Source organism: Equus caballus, chromosome 6, assembly GCF_041296265.1.
Source record: "Equus caballus isolate H_3958 breed thoroughbred chromosome 6, TB-T2T, whole genome shotgun sequence".
In the NCBI taxonomy this organism is placed as follows: Eukaryota; Metazoa; Chordata; class Mammalia; order Perissodactyla; family Equidae; genus Equus; species Equus caballus.
Window position 1 is genome coordinate 71,111,089 of NC_091689.1, and position 23,837 is coordinate 71,134,925.

Below are 23,837 nucleotides of genomic sequence, written 5' to 3' on the forward strand. Positions count from 1 at the left end.
TTTAATGGTAGAGTCACATGTACTAAATTATGCTCTATAACCTATGGATAAGATTTCAAACCATTCAGAAACCAATGTAACCATGACTGATAAAAATATCCAAATTACTAGAATGCAATGAAAAATTTTATATAATGTTAGACTTAGATATTACTGAAAAAAAAAACCTGTAGTATAAAAAGCAACCCACAAAATCCATATCTTTATCCAAGAAAGTGGTTTGAGTTCAATTCTACAACAAAATACATCAGTTTCGCATTTTAGCTTTCTGCAAAAATACAATTTCTTCATACTATTAAAGCAATATTATAATTTTAGGAAAAGTAAAGAGGAACGGTTTCTATGAAGCTGAAAATCATTCATTTGAAATATCAAACAAAACATAAAATGCTTATAAAGTTATACATTATTATTGAGATGTAAAATCAAATAAAATTTTAAAATACCAAACTATTCTACTCTGTTTATCAATTTAATGGGCTTCTCTGAGAAAAAAATAATAATTCAAGTATCTTCCTTACCAAAGAGTTAAAATGCATAAAAGATATATCTACCTGCCATCTTCATTACTTCGATAAAATACAAGAAAAGGATCTGATTTTCCAAAGAAATCTTTCTTGTCCAATTTGTTCGCACAAAATTGCATCAGAACAGCATCCTACAAACAAAATTAATAAAATAGCTCAAAACCTGGGTTATAAATAACTAGAAACTGCAAATCACAAGCAAGACTTGACAAGAAAACAAATTTGCCATTTTAATGCAAACAGCCAAGTGTGAGAGAATTCCAGACAACATAAAATGCTGGATGACTTCAGGTATCCAACATTACAGTACAACATCTTCATTCACATCTCCAATTATTCAAGCAGACATTTTGGAACTTAAGTGTTTTCTTAATTCCTCAGGAACTATTTACTAAGCATCTACTATATACCTACCATATATTAAATTTTGAGATATATTAGATGATTAGATGAGACACAAGACAGACCCAGACTAACCACACAGTTTGCAATCTAGAGGGGAAAAAAGGTTCCTTCTTAACAATACACAAGTGTACCATAATGTCGCAATACCTACATTTAAAAATAATTTCGATAACTGGGCATCAAGAAAACTAAGGCACTTTCATTTTCGTCTGTAATTTAAATTGCATATTGGTATGTTAATTATTATGCAAAACCAATGATTTTCATCAATTTATATACTGAAGCACTCATTATCTACATGGTTTAGCTTAAAGGTAAACAAGCTGGGGTATCATAAATCAAGGAAGTAAAACACTATTCAATTACATGGGATAAGATTTTTGAAAGGTAGAAAATATACAGTAATTTAAAAATTAAAATCAGTATTCTGCGTTTGTTTGATTTTTTGACTAAAAGGAGAGGCTGAGAATTTTGGAATAGGTGGAAGGTCAAAGTAATTCAGACTAAATCCAGAGGTCACAGTTTTAAATACTATCTGGTGACAATGTCAACAATGCCTAAAAAGACACACTCTTATTCACTGCTTCTTTATTTTGCAGAGTCCAGCAATACTTACTAAGAATCTGTCTAAAATTCTTATTATTTCCTGAGTAATTCCAGTACACTAGACAACAGAAGATGCTATCTCTCTTTTTCATTCATTCATTTATCTACTTAGCAGAAATTTCTCAAGCAATATGCGGCTAGAATCTGGGAGGAGAGAGATGAGCAAGACATATCTCTACCCTCAAAGTTCTCACTCTAGATTTCTGGTTTTCAAAAGCATTGGTAGAGTGTCATTTTACTTTGTTCTTTAGCACTAGATGCGATAACTTCTGCCAGAGGAATACTCATTACAGAGCAGGAAATGTGCTTCTAGACAGGCACAGTGACAACACACATTTTAAAGAAAATTAAAAGAACCAAGACAAGGACAATATGGACATCATTATCACCTCCAACCTCTCAACCATCATCACTACTCAAATTTGTGGTTTAAAGATCAAAATTTCTATACTATCTTTAAGAAAGCAGTAAGAGAGTCACTCTGACAATCCAACATAAAATCAGGGAAAAATGGAGAAGGACTGGTTTTGTTTTTTTGTTTTGTTTTGAATATCCTTTCACCTTCACATATATTAAAATGCCCTCAGGAGAGAATCGTTTTCTAAGCACCTGAGACAAGGATACTGTTCTTGCCAAGAGAAAAATCATTCCTTGAAGACATTCTCCCAAAGCACCTGGACCAAAACGCAAACTACAAAAAATCATTCTGATATACTTAAAATGCATAATAGATTACTACAATGTGTGTATTTCAAATTGACTGTGAACAAAACTTCAAAGAGATTAAATATTATGAAAACATGCATTTTTTATAAGATCACAGGTAAATGTAATACCAAATTGTAATTTTTCTAAGTATACTGCTGAAGGCTGGCAAAATGAATAACTGATTAAAATAAAGATTTCTCTCAATGCACCAAATTATATAAACTTGGGGAAAATCTTTTTTGCAATTGCCCAAGTTAATTACTTAGCAGAGATTCCATCTGCATTGAGCACAAAAGAAATCTAATTTCTGGGGAAAAACCAAGCATTTACTTACTTTTAGAACTATACAAGCATCATTGCAGTTTTTTAAAAATCTCTTATGCTTAATGCCACCTGAGAGAAATTTTAATATCTTTCTCCAATACTCCACACAAGCACAACAAACTTCCTAGTGCAGAAAAACACGTGAACGTTTCACAGATACTTCTAACAAGTTCAAGTCTAACTTGCTTCTCTTGCCATTTTCCCAGCTCAAGTAGTGGTTTGTCATCCACCCGAAGTACTCAAGGAAGCTGTCCTTGACTCCTCCCTTTTCCTGACCCTTTATCCAATCCTCATCAAGTTGCATCATTCTACCTCTAAAACATTTCCCAAATCTTCACTCCAGCTACTCCGGCACCACCTTAGTCCAAGCCAACCTCTTCTCTCCTCTGGACACACACAGGGGCATTTATTCCTTTCTCCTTCGTTCACTCTTGGACCTATCCTATCCATTCTCCATTCAGCAGACAGAGTAAAGTTCTTAAAACAGGAAAGAAAGAATGTTGTTCATAATGCTTCAAGGCTTTCCCTTGCATTTAGCATAAACACAGAATCATTACCATGGTCTACAAAATCCAACACCAAACAGGCTCTGAGCAGCCTTTTCCACCTTCACTTGGCAAAGTTTTGCCCCAATCATACCCTTTTCCAAGCCCCTTGCTATCACACACCAGACACACTCCTTTCCCTCTTTAGCACCTTATACAAGCTGCGTGCTCTGCTGGAACTCTTACCCTTTGGCTGGCAAACCGTTCCTTAGGGCTAAACTTAAATGTCATTTTCTCAAAGAGATCTGCAGTGACCCCCTCCCCAATATAAATTAGATTCTCCATGGTACTCTCTCATAGTTGATCACTTAGTCCATACCGTGACATGTTTACCTGCATCTGATTAATGTCTGTCTTCCCCACAAACTACGTGCTCATTAAAGACGAGGATCAGGGTTGTTTGTTACTGTTTTTTCTCACCACTGTATTCTAAGCATTCATTCCAGGGACTAGCACATTATACATTTTGTGAACATTGTTGAATCAATCCATCAATTGATAAGAATGAAAAATATGATTTCTGGATAATTTCAAGCTACTTTTGAAATACTGAGTGCAGAAATATTCCTAATATGACCTCAAAATTACATTAATTCTTACTCTGGCATTTGACTAGATATGTTACAAAAGTTGCATTTGAAATAAAATATGTAATACTAGGTTGAGATAATCAGGATTATCACACTAAAAAGAAACATTTGTATAAATTCACAATTTACACAACTTTCAAATGTTGCTCCTTTTTTATTCTGCAAAGTAACCATCTGAGGAGGTATTAAGACATTTGGCACTTAACAAACGCAGCAAGTAAAGCTCCAAGAACATACATATCCTCACTCAGCTGAATCATGAAAGAGACAGAACGGAAATTTAGGTGTCCTGATTCCAAAGCTTATGCTCAAGTTAATAACTGACAATAAGTTTTAAAGAAGACAAAATGTCAATTTGTATGATTTTTAATGTAAAATAAAATTATTTTGATCAAAACTCCAAATGACAATGCCTGATATTTTTAAAGCACCTTAAAATGTACATTTAAAAGGCATTGTCTCTTCTGAAATAACTATGAACGTTGCTTTGAATATACCTGTTTCTTCTACTATACTAGCATCATAATATTATTTCAAGGTTTATACATCTTAATGATGCTGATTATCAATAAGGTTATAGGTAAGAATCAGAACATAGGATACACAAGCGAAGTTCAATCAAGATTCTAAACAATTTTTAAAACAGAGTTATAATTTCTAAGTATGAGACATGTGTTTACTTATTAAAAGACAATTCCAGATGTTCTGAAAGCTTTAGTAGTAGAAAGAGTAAAACTGCCTCTAGATCGCTAAGGAAGCTTTGGAAGAATTTTCCCGTTCTTCCAAGCAAAACAGTAGAATTGAAAGTGGAAGATATTTAAGATGCAGCCTGGACATACTCAATCTATGCCCTTGGTGTCTTAGTTCTATTTTGAAACAGAACTAATAATAATGTGTTCATTGGCATATTTACACAAAATCATGATAATGTCAAGATTTGACAAAGTAGAATAAAGAACATGTATCTTATTGACCTTGAACTTCATTTTCTCTCTCCTCCCTCATTACACAAAATATATATTATCATACACATACAAATTCAGAGATAAGAAGTAAAAAAGATGATTAGATGACATAATTAAAAGAATTCAGTGTGCCATTTTAACTAAAAAATAGGACGGTAAGTATTATTTCTGCAATTAAATAATTGTACTGTTTTTTGTAAGGCATTTTTAGTACACATAAAGTGCTTTCATATACATTATATTTTCAAATTTAATGTTATCATAATCTATTATCAGCTAGGAGAATTTTTTAAAATATTCTAGTGACTGGTTCACATTTTTGGCTTTTGGTTTCCCCTGCACATATGGAAAGTGAAACAGAGCAGTTCAGAAATATATCATGTATATAAAGTCATAGTAATTATCTGTAAAAAAAAAAAATCTTTAGAGATTAAAGTTACAAACTCAGATAATAAATAATAGCTCTCCATATGAAAACTGTGGCCAATATCAGAGTATTAAGTTTTTGGTATTCTTTGGAAGCTTTTGCTCCTAAAATCATGAACCAAAAGGTGAAAATAAAGAGTCCTAGAGATACAATCTAGGGTTAACTTTTTTTCCCCCAGAAATAACAATTCCCAGGGATCCGCTGGGCCACGTTAAATAGATAATGTTGACTTCAGATTCAGCAAGCCATCACTACTTCCAGTGTGGAGTGTCACAGGTATCACCTCATTTCTGGATGACAGTGAAATCACTGACTGTGAGTCAATGGCTGTATCAGCAAATCACATATAAAAATAGCAGTTTTCTAAAAATACTGACTATGCACTCTACGCCGTCATTAACCTAGCTGGATTAGTAGCTGGTCCTTTCTTCAAAGGTGGGCTTCCCAAGCTAATAAAAGATGGGACCCTATATAAATTCTGAATTTATTCAATTAGAACTACGGAAAAACAAGTCTGTTATGCACAAAGGCTCAAGTCAAGTCAACAGAAATGTTCCTTCAGTATTACACATAAATCTTTAAAATTTTTACAAGACTGAACTGATTTGTACAATTGATGATTCATTATATTAATGCCCCCCAAATTATACTGACATTAGGTTTTATTTTAAGAACTTTTATTCTTTAAAAAGACTGCTGAAATAACTGATTATCCATTTTGGACTATAGAATGTAGTCTCTCTGCATAAGGTACTAAGCATGCAAAATGATATTTTATAGAGTATAGAATTATATAACACAGTTTTAATTATTTTTTGCTAAAATTACTCAAGAACTAATCATTGAAGAATAGTTTCAGAAAAATCAATTCAAAAAACTGTTGGAAATACTTTTTAAACCAAGGAAATATTTACTCACCCTGCAACAGTTTAATTCCTCTGCTGTAAGTATGATTGTACCACATTTCTTCCCTGGAATTCCTCTAAAACAACAAAAATATATTTATATACATTATACTTTATATTAACATTATATCTAATATTATATATTTATAATATAATATTATATGTATTATAATAAACTATTATATATTTTATTTTTATATAACCAAATAAAGAGCATATTAGTAATAAGTGGGCTCTTTCCTAACAAAATACATTCCCAGTTTTAACTTTGAGATAATCCTATAGGTCCACATTTCTTAATGAAGCTAAACTTTGATCACTTTCAATATGTCAGTCTTCTGTCCCAGAGTCTTCAATAACATCATATTGTCTACCACATGTAATGTAATATAATATAACAATCTGAAATATAATAAAACTTTCTCCCGTGGTTTCTAAGCTTTCTATTATATGACTAAAACCTACTCCTAACTTGGTTTTCAATGTCTTTCCCCTTTCATCAACATGGTTGATTATTTGTGCTTCTTTCTTCTTTGTGCCCACTCCCACACCCTGACATACCTTAACACCAACAGTGTTAACTGTTCCCTATTCCACCTCAAATTTTCCATACCCCGAGATGAAGTTCCATTTGTTCCAAGAAACCTTACCCCAGTCAACCCCACACAAAGCTCAGTCTTCTTTGCATTCCTACTGCACTTAACGTCAGTGCCACACGCTTAACATTTAATTATTCCCACGTTGTTACAATCACATACTTTACCCTTTCTTTTCTCAAGTAGATTATAAGCTCTATAAGAGCAGAATTCATGACATAAACCTCTTGTAAACCAACAGAGTTAAATATAAAAGTCCACTAGGAAAATCAAGCTGCGTACATGGTTCCCTGCTTTACACGAGGGACTGTAGAGAGAAGTCCATGAGAATCTTCCAAAGAGGAAACCTAATGCTTCTTTCGTCCTATCACAAATCATAGTTCAGACTCTTCTGTTTGGCGTCAGAACTATAGGTTGTGGAATTAGAGCCCAGTAAGTGTTTTTGTCCTCAAGAATATAATTCACCTCCGATAACCTATGCCAGTATGCATACAACAAATATTTAACCCCTTGTTCTCCATGTATAAAGGATTGGAGTCTTAGTATCTTGACTGGGAATAAAGTAAAAGAATGGAAGTTCAAAATATTCTGAGTTGTAAATATACCAATGTAAATTATACTTGCTCTAAAAATGCTCTATCCTTTCTTTCTTCCTGTCCTAAAATTTCTTTTGGAGAGCACCACTCGGTCTTCAGCTAAAAATGCCATCTCATAGCTTGCGCAGGAAACTGCCTATCACAAAACATTGTTTCCTCTATCTCTTTACTCCCCATTAGGGTAATTGTACAGGTCAGGATCTTCCATTTTCTCCAGGTCTTAATGACTAAGAGATCAACTAATTTATCCTTGCACATTTTTTCTTAGAATATTACATACATCATTTTTAGCATCCTTCCAACATCCTTAATCCGTTAATTTTTCTAATCCAGCTGTACCTTTGGTCTTCTTTCTAACTGCAAATCACAAGATTTCCATTTTTAGCATTATGTCAAACTAAACACCCTGAATGAACGTCTACCTGACAATATTTTAAAATGCTGAATAAAATTTGCAAAGAAGTCTTTATAGATGCTCTGATAACCCGGCAAGAAAGTGAGGACCAATCAGAAGCTGAAGATGGAATGCCAGAAAGACAAGCAGAGGTGAACTCTGAAGTTTGAGACTGGGCTGGTTTTTATGGATCCTTAAGGCATAAAGACGAGAAACAAAAAACGGGGATACTCACAAGATAGGGAATTCAATAAATGACCAACTTGCAGCATAAAGCGTGGATCACAATGTCTATATTGCCTGATTGTAACATGAATTAGAAATAAACATTCACTTTGGAGGAGGCTACAAAATAAATCCTTGCCTTTGAACTTGGTGATGAACAAAAGAGAAAAAAATGTTTCCTAAAAATTGAGACCTCAACCAGACTTGCTGCCTTAATTTCCACTACATGGGTAGCTACAAAAATCAAGAATTCAGTTGAATTCAAGTGATCACAGGTATGTGGTAAATGCAAAACCTCTCTGGAAGAGTCTGCTTTCAAACTACATATCAAAATAAAAGTTAAAAAATTTAAACTTTAAAAATATATACGAACGCATTTTAAACAAAACACAGAAGGAAAAATGTACCATGTGCTAGAGCCTCCAGAAACAACAGGCTGCAGAATCAAACACAGACTTAGAATATTGTAAATATTATGCACAGTATGCAAAATGTAAGTATGTATAATGTACCTAAAATTTAAGAAGAATGGAAATATGAGAAACTTACAATGGACTATAAAAATAATCAAGAATATTTGGAGAAAAAAACAAATATAGAACTTCTAGAAATAATAATAGAAAGAGAGACCTCAGTGGATGGATTTAATCTCAGATTAGACATAGGAGAAGAATTAGTGAAGTGAAAGACAGATGTAAAGAAATTATTCATAAGGCAGCACAGAGAGTAGGCATGGAAACTATCATAAAGAGGTTTGGAGACATGAAGAATCAAGGCAAAAGTTTTAATATACATCTAATCAGAGGTCCAGGAAAAAGAGAAAGAATGGAGGAGATGCAATATTTGAAGAAAGAATGGCTGGGAAACCTCTAAAACTGATTTAAAAAAATCAATTTCCAGGGGCCAGCCCAGTGGCATAGTGGTTAAGTCTGTACACTCTGCTTCAGTGGCCCGGGTTCGCGGGTTTGGATGCCAGGCACAGACCTAGCACTGCTTATCAAGCCACACTGTTGCAGGCATCCCACATATAAAATAGAGGAGGATAGGCACAGATGTTAGCTCATCAACAAGCTTCCTCAAGCAAAAAGAGGAAGACTGGCAACAGATGTTAGCTCAGGGCCAATCTTCCTCACACACACAAACACAAAATCAATTTCTAGATTCAAAAAGTTCAATAAATCCCAAGCAGCATAAATAAAAATAAATTTACACCAATACAAATGATAAGGACATGGCGAATCACCAGTGATGAAAGGCATGTCTTCAAAGGAGCAGAGAGAAAAGACAGATGGCCTACAAAGATGGGAATACTAAACTAAGAGGTGACTCCTCAGAAAAACACTGGAAGATGAAAGACAACTGAAAAAATATCTTCGATGGTTTGAAAGAAAATAACTGTCACCTTAGGAATTTATACTGTATATATTTCTTTCAAGAACAAGCATGAACTACAGATATCTCCAAACAAACAACAACTGAGTGAATTTCTATCCAAGCACCCTTGCTTGAGAAATTTCTAAAGGATGGACTTCAAACTGAGGGAGAGTGATCACGGACGGAAAGTCTAAGATGAAAGAAGAAACGATAAAAGTGGTAAATATAGATAAATCTTAATAAATATGACCATAAATCAATAATAGTAATGTTAAAAACTGAAATAACAAATATAAATGATAATGATAGCATTAATCAGGAGGGTGAGAATTTAAAGTCTTCTGATGTTCTTTGTTCAGGAAGAAAGTAAAAGATGTTTTAAAGTAAATAGAATTTGATAAATTAAGTAAATATGTTAAAAAATTTCTAGGAAAATACAATTTTTTTAAGGACTTTATAATCTAGAGGTTAGTAAAGGAAAATTGTGGAATGATGCTTTAAAAATACAACCAATTCAAAAGAAACCAAAGAAAAAAAGGCAGAGCGGATGAAAAACACTAAATAGGTGACAGAAATAAAATCCAAAGGAACAGTTACGGAGGTACACACTGATGAACTAAATCCTCCAGATTAAAAACAAAGATTGTCATTCTGTATAAAATAAAATTCATCCATAAGCTATTTATAATAGACATCAAAATTTAAGGATTTAGAAAATTCAGGAGAAAAGAATGGAAAGATATACTAAGGGAAAAAAACTAAACCAAATGAAACCAGTGTACCACACTAACAGCAAACATACAGATTTTAAATTTAAAACGATTGCTAGAAATAGTTACTGTGTAATGACAAAAGGTTCAATTAATTAGGAAGATATAATCTCAATACTGTATGCATCTAACATTATAGTTCCAAAATATAGAAAGCAAGAACTGACTGTACTACAAAAGGACAAATATACCATTACATTGAGCAACTTTAACCTGTCAAACACTTGGCCTGTGATCAAGGTTAACATCACCGGTGATAAGCCATGTTGATATAATGTACCCCTGATATAGTGTAATAAGAATGGCACTTCACCTTTGTGGACTTCCCCTCCAAACCCATAAGTCCAATATAACCATGAGAAAAACAACAGACAATCCTAAATTGAGGAACATTCTACAAAATATCTGATTAGCACTCCTCAAAGCTTTTAAGGTCATACAAAACATGGAAAGACTATGAAATTATCCCAGAACAGATGATACCAGCAGACAGGATGACTAAACGAAATGTGGTATCCTGAATTGAATTTTGAAACAGAAAGAAAGACATTAGTGGAAAAACCAGTGAAATTCAAATAAAGTCTGGAGTTTAGTTAATTTTAGTGTATCGATGTTGGTTTCCTAGTTGTGACAAATGTACCATGGTAACGTAAGACATTAACATTAGGGGAAACTGGATGAGGGATATACAGGAACTTTCTGTACTATCTTTGCAACTATTCTGTAAATCTAAACCTATTCTAAAATACAAATTTTATTAAAAGCAATGCAAAGCAGGAAAAGAAAAATACAAGCTGAGGAAGTATTCTAGGTTAAAGAGACTAAAATCAGGACTTGATGATGTAGGTATGATTCAATGTATGATTCTTTTTTTTTTTTCCTTGCAGGGAAAGATTTGCCCTGAGCTAACATTTGTTGCCAATCTTCCTCTTTTTTTTTTCTCCTCCAAAAACCCTCAGTGCACAGCTGTATATCCTAGTTGTAAGTCCATATAGTCCTTTTATGTGAGTCACCGCCATAAAGTGGCAACTGACAGATGGGTGGTGTGGTTCCACAACTGGGAAACGAACCTGGGCCATCAAAGCTGTGAGAGCACCAAACTTTAAGCACTAGACCATCAGGGCTGTCTCTTAATGTATGATTCTTGATTAAATTTTAGACTGGGGAAAAATAGCTATAAAGGACATTATTAGGACAGTTGTTGAAATTTCAATATGGAGTGTGGGTTAGAGAACATCATTGCATGATTATGAAGTTTCCTGATTTTGATCATCATATTGTGGTTGTGTCAGAGAACACCCTTATTAAGAAATACACATTCAAGTATTTAGAGTCTCCAACTTACTCTCATATGGTTCAAGAAAAAGAACTAGAATATGAGAGAGGGGGATGAGAGGAAGGGATGTGGGGTAGAACATGATAAAGCACATAGGACAAAGTTAACATTTGTTGACAGTAAACATTCTGGGTAAAGGGCAATACAGGAGTTTCTGGTACTACTCTAGTAAATTTTCTATGTAATTGAAATTATATCAAAATAGAAAGTTACCCCCAAAAATCAATTTTGAAAATAGTTTCCCATACTTGTATTCCTCCATTCTATTTTGTAACACATAGAAAGAATAATAGAACTCATCCCCAAAACAGCTGAAGCTATATCTCAAGAGAACTATTAGAGATGAGTAATCCTTTCCAAAATTGAGCACATGAAGAACAAATGGTCTTTTGAGAGACTGGGTGGTTTGTTTTTGTTTGATTTGGTTTGTTTTGCTTTTTGTTTATTGTTGCAGTTGGATTTTTTCCTAACTGCAACAATTTTCCATATCTCTTACTACCTCTTCCTTACCTCTACCACTGCCTTAGTTCATACCTTTATACCTTTGCTTGGGTTACTGCAGTTTTCTTGTTCCTAACTGGTCTCAGGCTGGTACTCCTTTAATTTATCCTCTCCATTGGTGCCAGATTGATCTGATCATGAATTCTAATCATGAAGCCTTCCATCTTCCAGTGGCTCTATATAGATCCTACAATAATTTCAAATTTATTAATTAGGACATAACATCCTTCATAATGCAGTCACTGTTCAGTCTCTAGTTTCATCCTTCCTGCCACTTTTCAATAGAGCCACACTTCTAGTTCCCTGAATTCACAACAGATGTTTCATTTCTCCCTGACTTCACCAGGAATACTCACCCTACCAACCACTTAAGGAACTTTTTTCATCTCAGTGATTTCTACTCATTCCTCAAAATTTGCTTTAACTTATGGAATATTTACTAAAATTGACCAGATATTATGTCATAGAATATTTACTAAAATGTCTTACTTTTACTAGCCAAAAAGAATTGTTAGAGATTAATGACAAAAGGTGAATTTTAAGTCTAAAAGGTCATTATTAAAAGAAGAAATCATGGAAAAGAGAGAATACTTAAAATTTCACAATAATAAAAATAACACCTATGGGATTCTGCTAGTTTAGTATTGCATATGCAAAAAAATATAAACAAAATGGCATTAAACAAAAATCCAGCAGTGTGTTAATAAAACATAATATAAGAGCAATACAATAACAGTAGGAAATTTCAATATTCCACTTTCAATAATGGATAGAACAACTGAACAGAAGATCAATAAGGGAATAGAGGATCTGAACAACACTACAGACAACTGGACCTAAAAAATATATACAGCACACTCTATCTAACAACAGCAGAATATCCTTTCTTCTGAAGTGCACATGGAACATTCTCCAGGAGAGATCACATGTTAGGCCACAAAACAAGTCTTAACAAATTTAAGATGCTTGAAACTATAAAAAATATATTCTCCAATCACAATGGAGTGAAATTAGAAATCAATAATAGAGGGAAAATTGGAAAAAATACACAAATATGTAGAAATTAACACACACTTAAACAACTAAGGGATCAAAGAAAAAAATCACAACGAAAATTAGAAAATACCTTGAAACAAATGAAAATGAAAATGCAACATAATAAAATATGAGATCCTGTGAAACCAGTGCCAACAAGAAAATTTATAGATTAGACCAGAGATAACTGATAGAATAGAAAAACAATACAAAAAAAATCAGTGAAACTAAGAGTCAGTTTTTTGAAAAGATCAACAAAATTGATCTTAGCTCCACTAGGGAAAAAAAGAACACTCAAACAAATAAAACTAGAAATGAAAGAGGGGACATTACAACCAATGTCACAGACATAAAAAGGATTATAAGAGAATACTATGAACAAGTGTAGGGCAACAAATTGGATAGCCTAGAAGAAATAGATAAATTCTTAGAAACAAACAATCTATCAAGCACGAATCATGAAAAAATAGAAAATCTGAGCAGACCAATAATTAATGAGGAGACTGAATCAGTAATCAAACACCTTCCAAGAAAGAAAAGCTCAGGATTATATAGCTTCACTGGCAAATTCTCCCAAACATTTAAACAATTAATGTCAACTTTCCTAAAACTCTTTGAATAAATTGAAGAGGAAAGAATGCTTCCAACTTCATTCTGTGAGGCCAGCATTACCCTGGTACCAAAGCCAGACAAAGACACTACAAGTAAACTACAGACCAACATCCCTGATGAATATTAATGCAAAGATCCTAAATAAAATACTAGCAAACTGAATTCAACAGCACATTAAAAGAATTATATGCCACAACCAAGTGGGACTTATTCCTGGAATGCAAGGATGGCTCAACATTTTAAAATCAATCAATTTAATATACTACATTAACAGAATAAAGGACAAAAATCACCTCAATGCAGAAAAAGCATTTGACACGATTCAACACCCTTACATGATAAAAAAAAAAAAAAAAAAACTCTTAATAAACAAACTAGGAATAGAAGGAAACTACCTCAATATAATAATAGCCATATATGAAAGGCCTACAGATAACCTTATACTCAACAGTGAAACATTGAAAGATTTTCCTCTAAGATCATGAACTCTAAGCTGCCAGCCCTCACCGCTGGTATTCAACACCACACTGAAAATTCTAGCCAGGAGAATTAGGTAAGAAAAGGAAATAAAATGCATCTAAATTGGAAAGGAAGAAGTGAAATTATTTCTGTTTGCAGATGACATAATCTTATATGTAGAAAATCTTAAAGATTCCAGATTAAAAAAAAAACTTTTAAAGCTAATAAACAAATTCAGCAAAGCTGCAAGATACGAAATCAACATAAAAAATCAGTTGTGTTTCTACACACTAACAATGAACAACTCAAAAAGGAAATAAAACACTTCCAGTTACAATAGCATCAAAAATAATAAAACACGTAGGAATAAACCTAACCAAGGAGGTAAGAAACTTTTTACACTAAAAAGTATAAAACACTGCTGAAAGACATTAAAGAAGACACAAAGAAATGGAAAGACATCCTGTGTTCATGGATTGCAAGGCTTAATATTATTAAGATGTCCATACAACCCAAAACAATTTACAGATTCAACACAATCTCTATCAAACTTCCAGTGGCAATTTTTTCAGAAATAAATAGTAAAATTCATCCTAAAATTCATATGAAATCTCAAAGGACCTCAAATAGCCAAAACAATTTTGAAAAATCCAACTTTGTTCGGAGAACTCACACTTTCTGACTTTAAAACATATTACAAAGCTACAGTAATCAAAACAGTGTAGCATTGGCATAAAGACAGACAAATAGACTTTTGAAATACAATAGAGAGCCCAGAAATAAACCCTCTTATATATGGTCATATGATCTTCAACAAGGTTGCCAAGACCACTCAAGGAGGAAAAGCAGTCTCTTCAACAAATGGTATGGGGAAAACTGTATATCCACATGGAAAAGAATGATACACACATAAAAATAAACTCAAAATGGATTAAAGTCTGAGAGATAAGACCTGAAAATATAAAACTTCCAGAAGAAAATATAGGGGGGAAACTTCATGACATTGATCTTGACAATCATTTCTTGGATATGACCCCAAAAGCACAGCAAAAATGGACAAATGGGACTATACCAACCCTAAAAACTTGTGTGCATCATAGAACACAATCAACAGGGTGAAAAGGCAATCTAAGGAATGAGAGAATATATTTGCAAATCGTATATCTGATAAGGGGTTAACATCTAGAATATCTGATAAGGGGTTTACATATATATATAAAGAATTCCTACAACTCAACCAAAAAAAAAATCACATAGCCCAACAAAAAAAATGGGAAAAGGACTTGAATAGACATTTCTCCAAAGATGATATACAAATGGTCAAGTAGATGAAAAGATGCTCAATATCACCAATTATAAGAGAAATGCAAATCAAAACCACAATGAGACATCACCTCAAATCTATTAGGATGGCTACTATCAAAAAAACAGAAAATAACAAGAGTTGGTGAGGATATGCAGAAATTGGAACCTTTGTGCACTGTTGGTGGAATTGTAAAATGGTGCAACTGCCTTTAAAGTAGTATGGAGGTTCCTCAAAATACTACAAGTAGAACTACTATATGATCCAGCAATCCCACTTACAGTTATATATGCAAAAGAATTGAAAGCAAGGTGTCAAAGAGCTATCTGTACACCCATGTTCATAGCACCACTATTCTCAATAGTCAAGAGGTGGAAGCAATCCAAATGTCCATCAACGGATGAATGGATAAACAAAATGTGAAGTATACATACAACAGAATAATATTCATTCTTAAAAAGGAAGGCAATCCTGTCATAGGCTACAACATGAATGATCCTTGAGGACATTACGTTAAGTGAAATAAGCCAATCACAAAAATAAAAAGATGAAAAAGTTCTGGAGATGTGTTTCACAACAGCACGACTATTCTTAACACTACTAAACTGTACACTTAAAATGTTGAAGATGGTAAATAAAAAATTAATCAAACAACCAATAACACAACAATTACTAATAGCAATTATTCTGAGAATACAAGATTGTGTAATATTTTTAAATCTAGAACTTAAAAACAGGAAGCAAACATATATAATTTTTAAAAAGAAATGTGACTCAAGATAATGAGGAATTTCTTTAACTAATGATAAAAAATACAAATGAGCAAGGAAATGATGGAAAATTTGACATTAAAATTGAGAATGCCCATTCATCAAAATACACCAGACTAAAAAGAGAAGAAAAAAGTCATAAACTAGGAAAAGATGTTTTCAAATAGTCAAACAACAAAAGATTAGTATCAAGAATATGTAAGAACTCTTAAAAATCAGCAAGAAAATGGCAAATAGTCTAAAAGGAAAAAATGAGCCAAAATCATGAAAGGTATTTTACAGAAGATGAAAAACAAACAGGTATTAAATATGTGGAAAGATATTCAACCACATTGGTAACTAGAGAAATGCTAATTGAAATATATACCACACTGACAAAAACAACAAATTCTAAAAATGTCAAGTTTTGACAAGAAGTAGAAGCAAGTGGAATGTTTTTATACTGTCATGAAAAGCAAATTGGGTAGGACCATTTGGAAGACACTTTGCTTATTTCTAATAACTCTGAAGCTACTTCTATTATTTTCCTGTAACTGCCGTAACAAATTATCACACATTTAGCAGCTTAAAAGACACCCATTCACTATTTCACAGTTATGAAGGTCAGAAGTCCAGCAGGCTCAGCTAGGAACTCTGCTTAGTGTCTGGCCAAAATTAAGGAATCAGCTGTCTGGGAAAAAATCTGCTTCCAGGATCATTCAAGTTGTCAGGAAGTAGAATTGAACTCCTTCTCATTGGCCGCCCAAATCTTTAAGCCAGCAACGAAAGAGCTGAGTCCTTCTTACTCTACAAGTCTCTGTGACTTGCTGTTCTGCTGCATCTTTCCGACATTCGCATTTGCCTTTATGGGCTTACAAGATTACACTGGGTTTACCTACATAATCTAGGATAACCTTTCTATCTTAAAGTCATCTGATTAATAATTTTAATTACATCAGCCAAGGTCCTTTTGCCATGCAACATAACATAACCACAGGCATGACATCAGAATGTGAGGGTCATAGAAGCCAAACCTTGCCTACCCCAGTCCACCCATTGGCCCTCCATGATCCATGGCCCTCCCATAGCAAAACACATTCACCTCCTCCACAGGTCCCCGAAGGTTCCATCCCATTACAACACTGACTCAGTTCAAAAATCTCATCTAAATCTTATCAGCTCAAATGTTTCAAATCTCATCATCTAAACAAGTGCGGTTAAGGCTCTGGGTATAATTTATCATGGAGCACAATTCCTCCCAACAGGGCACCTGTGTCTCTAAAGAAACAAATTATCTGCCCCAACATACAATTAAGGGTCAGGCATAGGATAATACTTAAAGCATTCCTGTTCCAAAAGGGGAAAAAATATAAGGTAAGATGAATCATCAGTCCAAAGTGATTTTGAAATCCAGCTGAGCAAACTCTACTAGTTTTCTATGGTTTACACTACAACCTCTGGGTTATTCTTCTTTTTTGATAAAAGGTAGCAAGAGATTGCCAGTATAATTTGGGGGGTCCAACAGCCTTCTTTCATTTATACTTTCTCTGTCTTTCAGTCCAAGCTCACAGGGTTTCTGCTGGGATAAAATTCTCAAGAGCTTTGTGGGTCTCTTGTGTATGTCATAGGGACTCCATTAGATAAAAAGCTCCTCCACGGAGCAGTCTTCTATCTATCTTCCATACTTTAAAGTATTTATTATAGTAGCACCCCACTTCTGTCTACCAAAATATGCATTAGTTTCCTATTGCTGCCATAACAAATTACCATAAACTCAATGGCTTAAAACAACACACCCACTCATTATCAGACAGTTCTGTAAGTCAGAATTTCAGCAGGCTCAGCTGGGTGCTCTGCTTAGGGCTGCACAAGGCTCACATCAAATTGTCAACCAGCCTGGGTTCTTATCTAGAGGATCTGGGAGAGCATTAACTTCCAAGCTCATTTAGTTTGATGGCAGAATTCATTTCCTTCTCATGATTTCCATGTGGTCTCCTACATGTTCAAGACAGCAAAGGCAGGTAAGATACTGCTCATGTGTTCAATCTCCTTGACTTCCATCTGCTGCATCTCTCTGACTTCTTGTTCTCCCTTTCTCTTCTGTCTTTAAGGGCTCATGTGATTACACTGAGACTATCTAGATAATTCATGATAATCTACTTATCTTAAGGTCAGCTGATTAGTTCATTGTAATTATATCTGCAAAGTTCCTCTTGCCATGTACAGTACATAACCATGCGTGTGATATCACACAGCAAAGGTTCTAGGGGCCAAAATTTTCCCTTCTTTACTGCACATATCCTATGACCCCAGAATTTCATTTCTAGGCATATAATAAAAAGATATATAATTATTTTTATTGCAGCGTTACTTATATAGAAAAAAACACAAGAAACTAAAAAAATGTCCATCAATTTAATATAAGGTAAATCTATCTGTAATTCATGAAATGGATAACTACACAGCAATGAAAAGAATGAACTACAGCTTCACACATCACCCATTACATGGATGGTTCTCACAAACAATTTTGAGCAAAAAACTCAAGTCATGGAAAAATATATAGTATAATTTCAGTTATATAAGTCAAAAAACAGGAAAAACGAAACCATACTTAAGCTGCTATCAGGCTTAATATTTTTCACAAAATTAATCTGTATATGCTGAGCTAAAAGCAGTAAGTCATATCACCAAAGGGGTATGTGTTCAGTAACATAAAGTTTCCTGCCTTAAAACATCTCCTTTATCAGCCTTTCTCAAGGTTTAAAACTTTCAGGGTCTCAGATTCATCCTTAGACTTAGACTGTTTACTTGGTAAACTCTTTTTCATTTTTCAAAGCCCAACTCAGATGCTGCTTCTCTGACTCCCGTAACTATGGTGAATTCCTCCTCTCCCTCTCTACCTTGTAGATACTCCTATAGGGCTACAATGAGACCTAGTGCATAGAGATTGTGTTGGGGAGTTTAAATCGCAAGTACATCAATTAATGACTCTGACCTTGAATGAGTTGTTTAACTTTCTTGAAACTCAGTTTCTTCCTCTGAGAAGTCAAGATAATAATGCAGTTTTAAATATCACATGTGTGTAAACATAGCACAGAACAAGTACTCAATAAATTACAGTTGTTATTATGTGTTTACATGGATCATTCATAAGAGCAGTGAGTTCCAGGATGGAGGAATTATGCATTGCCATCTCTGCATGATTATACCTAAAGACATCTGGCACTTATTAGATGTTCTCTAAGCATTTGTTGAATTGAATTGCATTTGATTTATGAGAGTGATTTCAGAAGCCCCCAACTAAATAATATAACTCAATATGGATCAACAAGAAGAGTAACAAATTAAACCAGTAGCATACTTTCAATACAACCTTAGCACTGATTTGTTTATTATAGTACTAGCTCTCTGATGAACGGGCCAAAGATAACAGGATGCAGTGCATTCATTGATTGAGGGCAGGGAGAGAGGGGAAGGTGACAAAGAAATGAAAGGGTAGTCCATGATACAGAAGGTCAGGCAGCTAAAGGGCAGAATGAGAATTCTAAGTGTTTTACCTGTAAAGGTAATAGAATTAAGGGATAATCTTCAATAAAAAATTTACCAACTTGACATATGGTTTGGACCAGTCTTGACTGCTATTTGGGTAACAAATAGCGGTACTTGGGTAACAAATACCCAAATTATAAGGAGGAGTGGAGGGGACATAGGCTCTAGTAAGAGCTAATTCCTAACTGGGTAGAAGGTAAATAAACACCTTTTCCACCATAAACCAGTCTATCTCAACTGGGGTAAGAACAACTCAAAGTAAACTGTTCGGACTAACTCTTTTTTAAAAATTAAATTCAAAAAAAGTTAATGTAGGAGCTGCCCTGGTGGCACAGTGGTTAAGTTCACACATTCTGCTTTGGTGGCCCAGGGTTCACGGGTTCAGAACCCGGGTGCAGACATACACATCGCTCATCAAGCCGAGCTGTGGCCATGTCCCACATAAAAAATAGAGGAAGACTGGCACAGATGTTAACTCAGGGACAATCTTCCTTAAGCAAAAAGAGGAAGATGGGCAGTGGATGTTAGCTTAGGGACAATCTTCCTCACCAAAACCAAAAAAACAACAAAAAAAGTTATCCAGTGGCACAATGAAGTATTTATGTAATATTGCACTAAAATTTGGTAACACCTAAATAATTAATAGATGAGAGCTCTGTTTATACTTGCCTTGTGAGAGGAAAAGACTTAGATCTTAGTAGGGAAACAGATTATACAAATAATTGACTGAAACTTGCCCTGTAGTGAAATGCAAACTATATGATACAGAAATAAACATGTAAAAATTAATTTGTTATTCATCAACATTAATGATTTTAATATAAGAGGTAAGCCTAACATGAAACTATGATTTTTCTTTGTTAATGTATGAATCCTTCTTTAATCTCAAAATGAATTATTCATATGATCCTATTTCATGAACTTATGATACTAATATATGAAAATGATAGTCAAACTGACTTTTTGACTGTGAAATACTAGTGAAAATAGAAGTTTGTATTTCATATTAATTATAGGTCCAAAAAGCAAAACAAATTAGATACATAGATCACTTAGTTTTACAGAATTGCAATACAAACAGAATAAAATACATTTGCTTATTTAAGCAACAAATATTTGTTGAGTTATCACCTTACGTGCAAGGCATGGCAACTAGTACTCTCTAGGGTTCTGTAATACAATCATTTTAAAAAGATGTATTGAGTGCTTACCCTTTTATAGGCATTTTGCTAGGTAGTAAAGAAACAAATAAAGTTGAAGAAGATTTAGTCCCTAGCCTAAAGGAGCTCAGTGGGAAGAAAAACAAATAAACACACAGTAAAGATGCTGTAACTGGTGCAGATACTGATGCAGTAACAATAAAATGTGATGAATATTATAACTGTAATAAGACGCGTGTGCTAGAACACCAAAAATGGGACATCAATCTTACTCTGGCAGAAATAAAGGAGATTGTACACAGGTGACAGGAACTGAGTCTAACAAGGTGAGTACACACTGGCAAGTGGGACAATGTGCAGAAATGCCTTCCAGACACAGAGATCAATGTGAGAATATGACCCACTGAAGGAAATGCAAGTCATTCAGAGAATAACGTATGTTCGGGAATATTAGAGTACACAACTGGGTCTCAAGTGTTATTGCAAAGAGTTGAGTTTTCTCCCCTAAAGGTTATGAGAAAGAATTGGAGGATTTCAAACAAGGGAAGGGGCTGGACTTTATATCTGACTCCAGAAAGACCAGTAGGAGCTGGTGCATGCAGACAGGATTGACGCCGATTGAAACTACAGACATCAAGCCCGGTTGGGAGAATTGCATAAATATCTAAGCAAGAAGGGTTGCTGCTCAAGGGTAGTGGAGGTGGAGATGCACAAGGGATTCCGGAAAACTTGGTTACTTATTGGGAAAGGAAGGAGAGAGGGAGCAAGAGCGCAATACGGCTCTCAGCTATCTTGCTTAGAAAACTGTCCAGTGATGCTATCACAGAGAAAGGACAGAGCAGGGGGAGTTTTGACAAAATAAATGATAAATTCACTTCTGGGGCATATTCAGTTTGCAATTTCTTTGAGACATCCGTGTTCAGTGGGCTGTTCTATGTATGCATCTAGAGCCAAGGAGAGAAACACATATAAGATGTGAGCATCAATGGCATATAGGTGACAGTTAAAATTAGGGCTATATAAGAGATCATCCAGAGTAACATACCGTGTAGGCTGTAGGCCTTAATCTTTGTTGAGTCACAGATACATTTAGGACTCAATAAAAGCTAGGAGAAAAATGTCACCCAGCATTCTGCACACAATTTCAGGTCATTCTTCAGCCAGTGAAGGAGACTAGGAAGACTTCCAGAAATCCAGGAGGAAAACTAGGAGAGACGGTGTCATGAAAACAAAGGGAGAAGAATTTCAAGGAAGAGGTGGTCAATAGCACACAAACCACAGAGAGGCCAAATCAGTTGAGAATTGAAAGCACCTGCTAGATATGGCACAGAGGAGGTATCTGGCCCCAAGTAAGCCATTTGAGTGGAATTATGAAGATAGGTTGAAGAGGGAGTGGTAGTTGACAAGCTGTACAAGAAGAGTCTTTGAAGATTATCTGCCATGATGGGAAGAATGGAGAGAGAGCCCTAGCATAAGGTAGAAGCACAGTTGCACGTCTTGGGGACGGCAGGGAGAAAGTTGAAGATATATACAATGCCCCCCGGGATGTCTGTGTAGCACGCAATTTGGGCTCAGATGGAGGAAACTGTTTACCTGAAGAAGAGAAACATATGCTCAACTAAGCCAGGAGAGAAAAAGGTAAAATGAATCTCACCTGTAGTGGACAAAATCTGAACAAAGATTAAGGAGCCAAACCTGATTTTTAACAAGCCATCCTGCTGACTTCTTCTCTTGATGTTGGGCAAGGTATTTAACTTATTTAAGCCTCACATTTGCAAAATTTAACTAATAATCTCTATTTCGCTAGATTGAGGAATGATTAAATGCTATAATATATGTAAAGTTCTTGATGCAGTCCGATAGAGTGCTAAATAACAAATATAGCAACTAATATTATTTGGCATTATGTTCTCTGAGAATCAAAGGTAAAGTTGTAAAAATAAAAGGCTGGGAGTGATGAGAGGAGATAGATAGAGAGCTTGAAGAAGGTTATTTATAACCTTTTGGAAAAGCTGCTGAGGAGACAGGGAAAATGTGCCCAAGAGGGTCACAGAGCATTGAAGGTGGAACTGGGGACAGAGCCCAGGAGTCAGTGATGTCACCAGACCATTTGGTTCTGTGCTATGACCCTATGGTGCATCCATGGGTGTGGATACAGAGAAGGCAAATAGCTGGGGTTGCTGACATAAGATATCAAATGTTTCTTGTTAAACAAAGAAAAATCAAAGCCACATAAACAGCCCAATAATTGAAAACTCTAACATTCAAGTGGAGAGAAACTTATTTTTAGTACATTAGTTTTCTTTCGAGATCTAATTACATGAGGAAATTATGTCATTTCCAAAGGCAAAGATAAAAGATCCATGCAAGCACAGTTTTTTCAAAACTAATGATTCATTTCATTCAAAGCTGATGCATTTATCTTTCTATGCAATGTTTTATCTCTAAAATATTAACAAAATGCCATTTCTAAGATTTTATTAAACCAATGATCACAAAAGGAAACACACTATGTTCACTGGTAAAATAAGTCACATACCAGAAAACTGAAACTATAACCTTTGTTTAAAATTTGAAACACTGTGCTCATCAAGAACTCCATCTGTTACTCTGCAATTTTTAACACTACAATTAAATAAAATGTGATCTTGTTTTATAGTTAGAATGTAAATGTTGACATTAAAAGGAAAACAAGATGGTTATTATCATGGTACAGAATCACTATGAGTACAATCAATGATTTGATACATAGTTTTTCAGTAATAAAAACAAAGGAAACTGCTCATTATCTCTGGAGATTGAGATTTTCTTTGAAAGCAATTATTGACAAGAATGGTGTGATCCTAGCTCTTAAATACCACATGTCAAAATTTTTAAGAAATTACTTTTTTTGCTTATGATAAACTAGTTCTACCCATTTATCCAATATTAGGTTGCTCATATCACTAAAAGTATACTTTGCATTTGTAATGTAGTAAAATGCGCATGGAGCAACGATATTATAATCTAAGAATTCTGTTCCAAATTCTGGGAAACTGAAGCACAAAGTTATAATGTGCAGGAGAGACACTTAGAGTACTTAACAAAAAGGAAGAAGCATAACAGTGTGACTATTATTCTGGAAAATTTAGTTCAATAAACATTTATTTAATTCTTACTATTTACAAGGCAGG

The 23,837-nt window shown here is 34.4% G+C and overlaps 1 protein-coding gene across 1 annotated transcript in view; it reads right to left on the minus strand.

The window, feature by feature from the left end:
* CPNE8 (copine 8) overlaps nt 1–23,837 on the minus strand; it is a 209,089-nt gene that overhangs the window by 101,641 nt on the left and 83,611 nt on the right. Inside the window, exons 7-8 of the mRNA XM_001503265.6 lie at nt 6,016–6,079; nt 555–658 (exon numbers count right to left, since the gene is read on the minus strand). Of these exons, the coding sequence (XP_001503315.3) occupies nt 555–658; nt 6,016–6,079 (168 nt within the window). The remainder of the gene's footprint in view (nt 1–554; nt 659–6,015; nt 6,080–23,837) is intronic.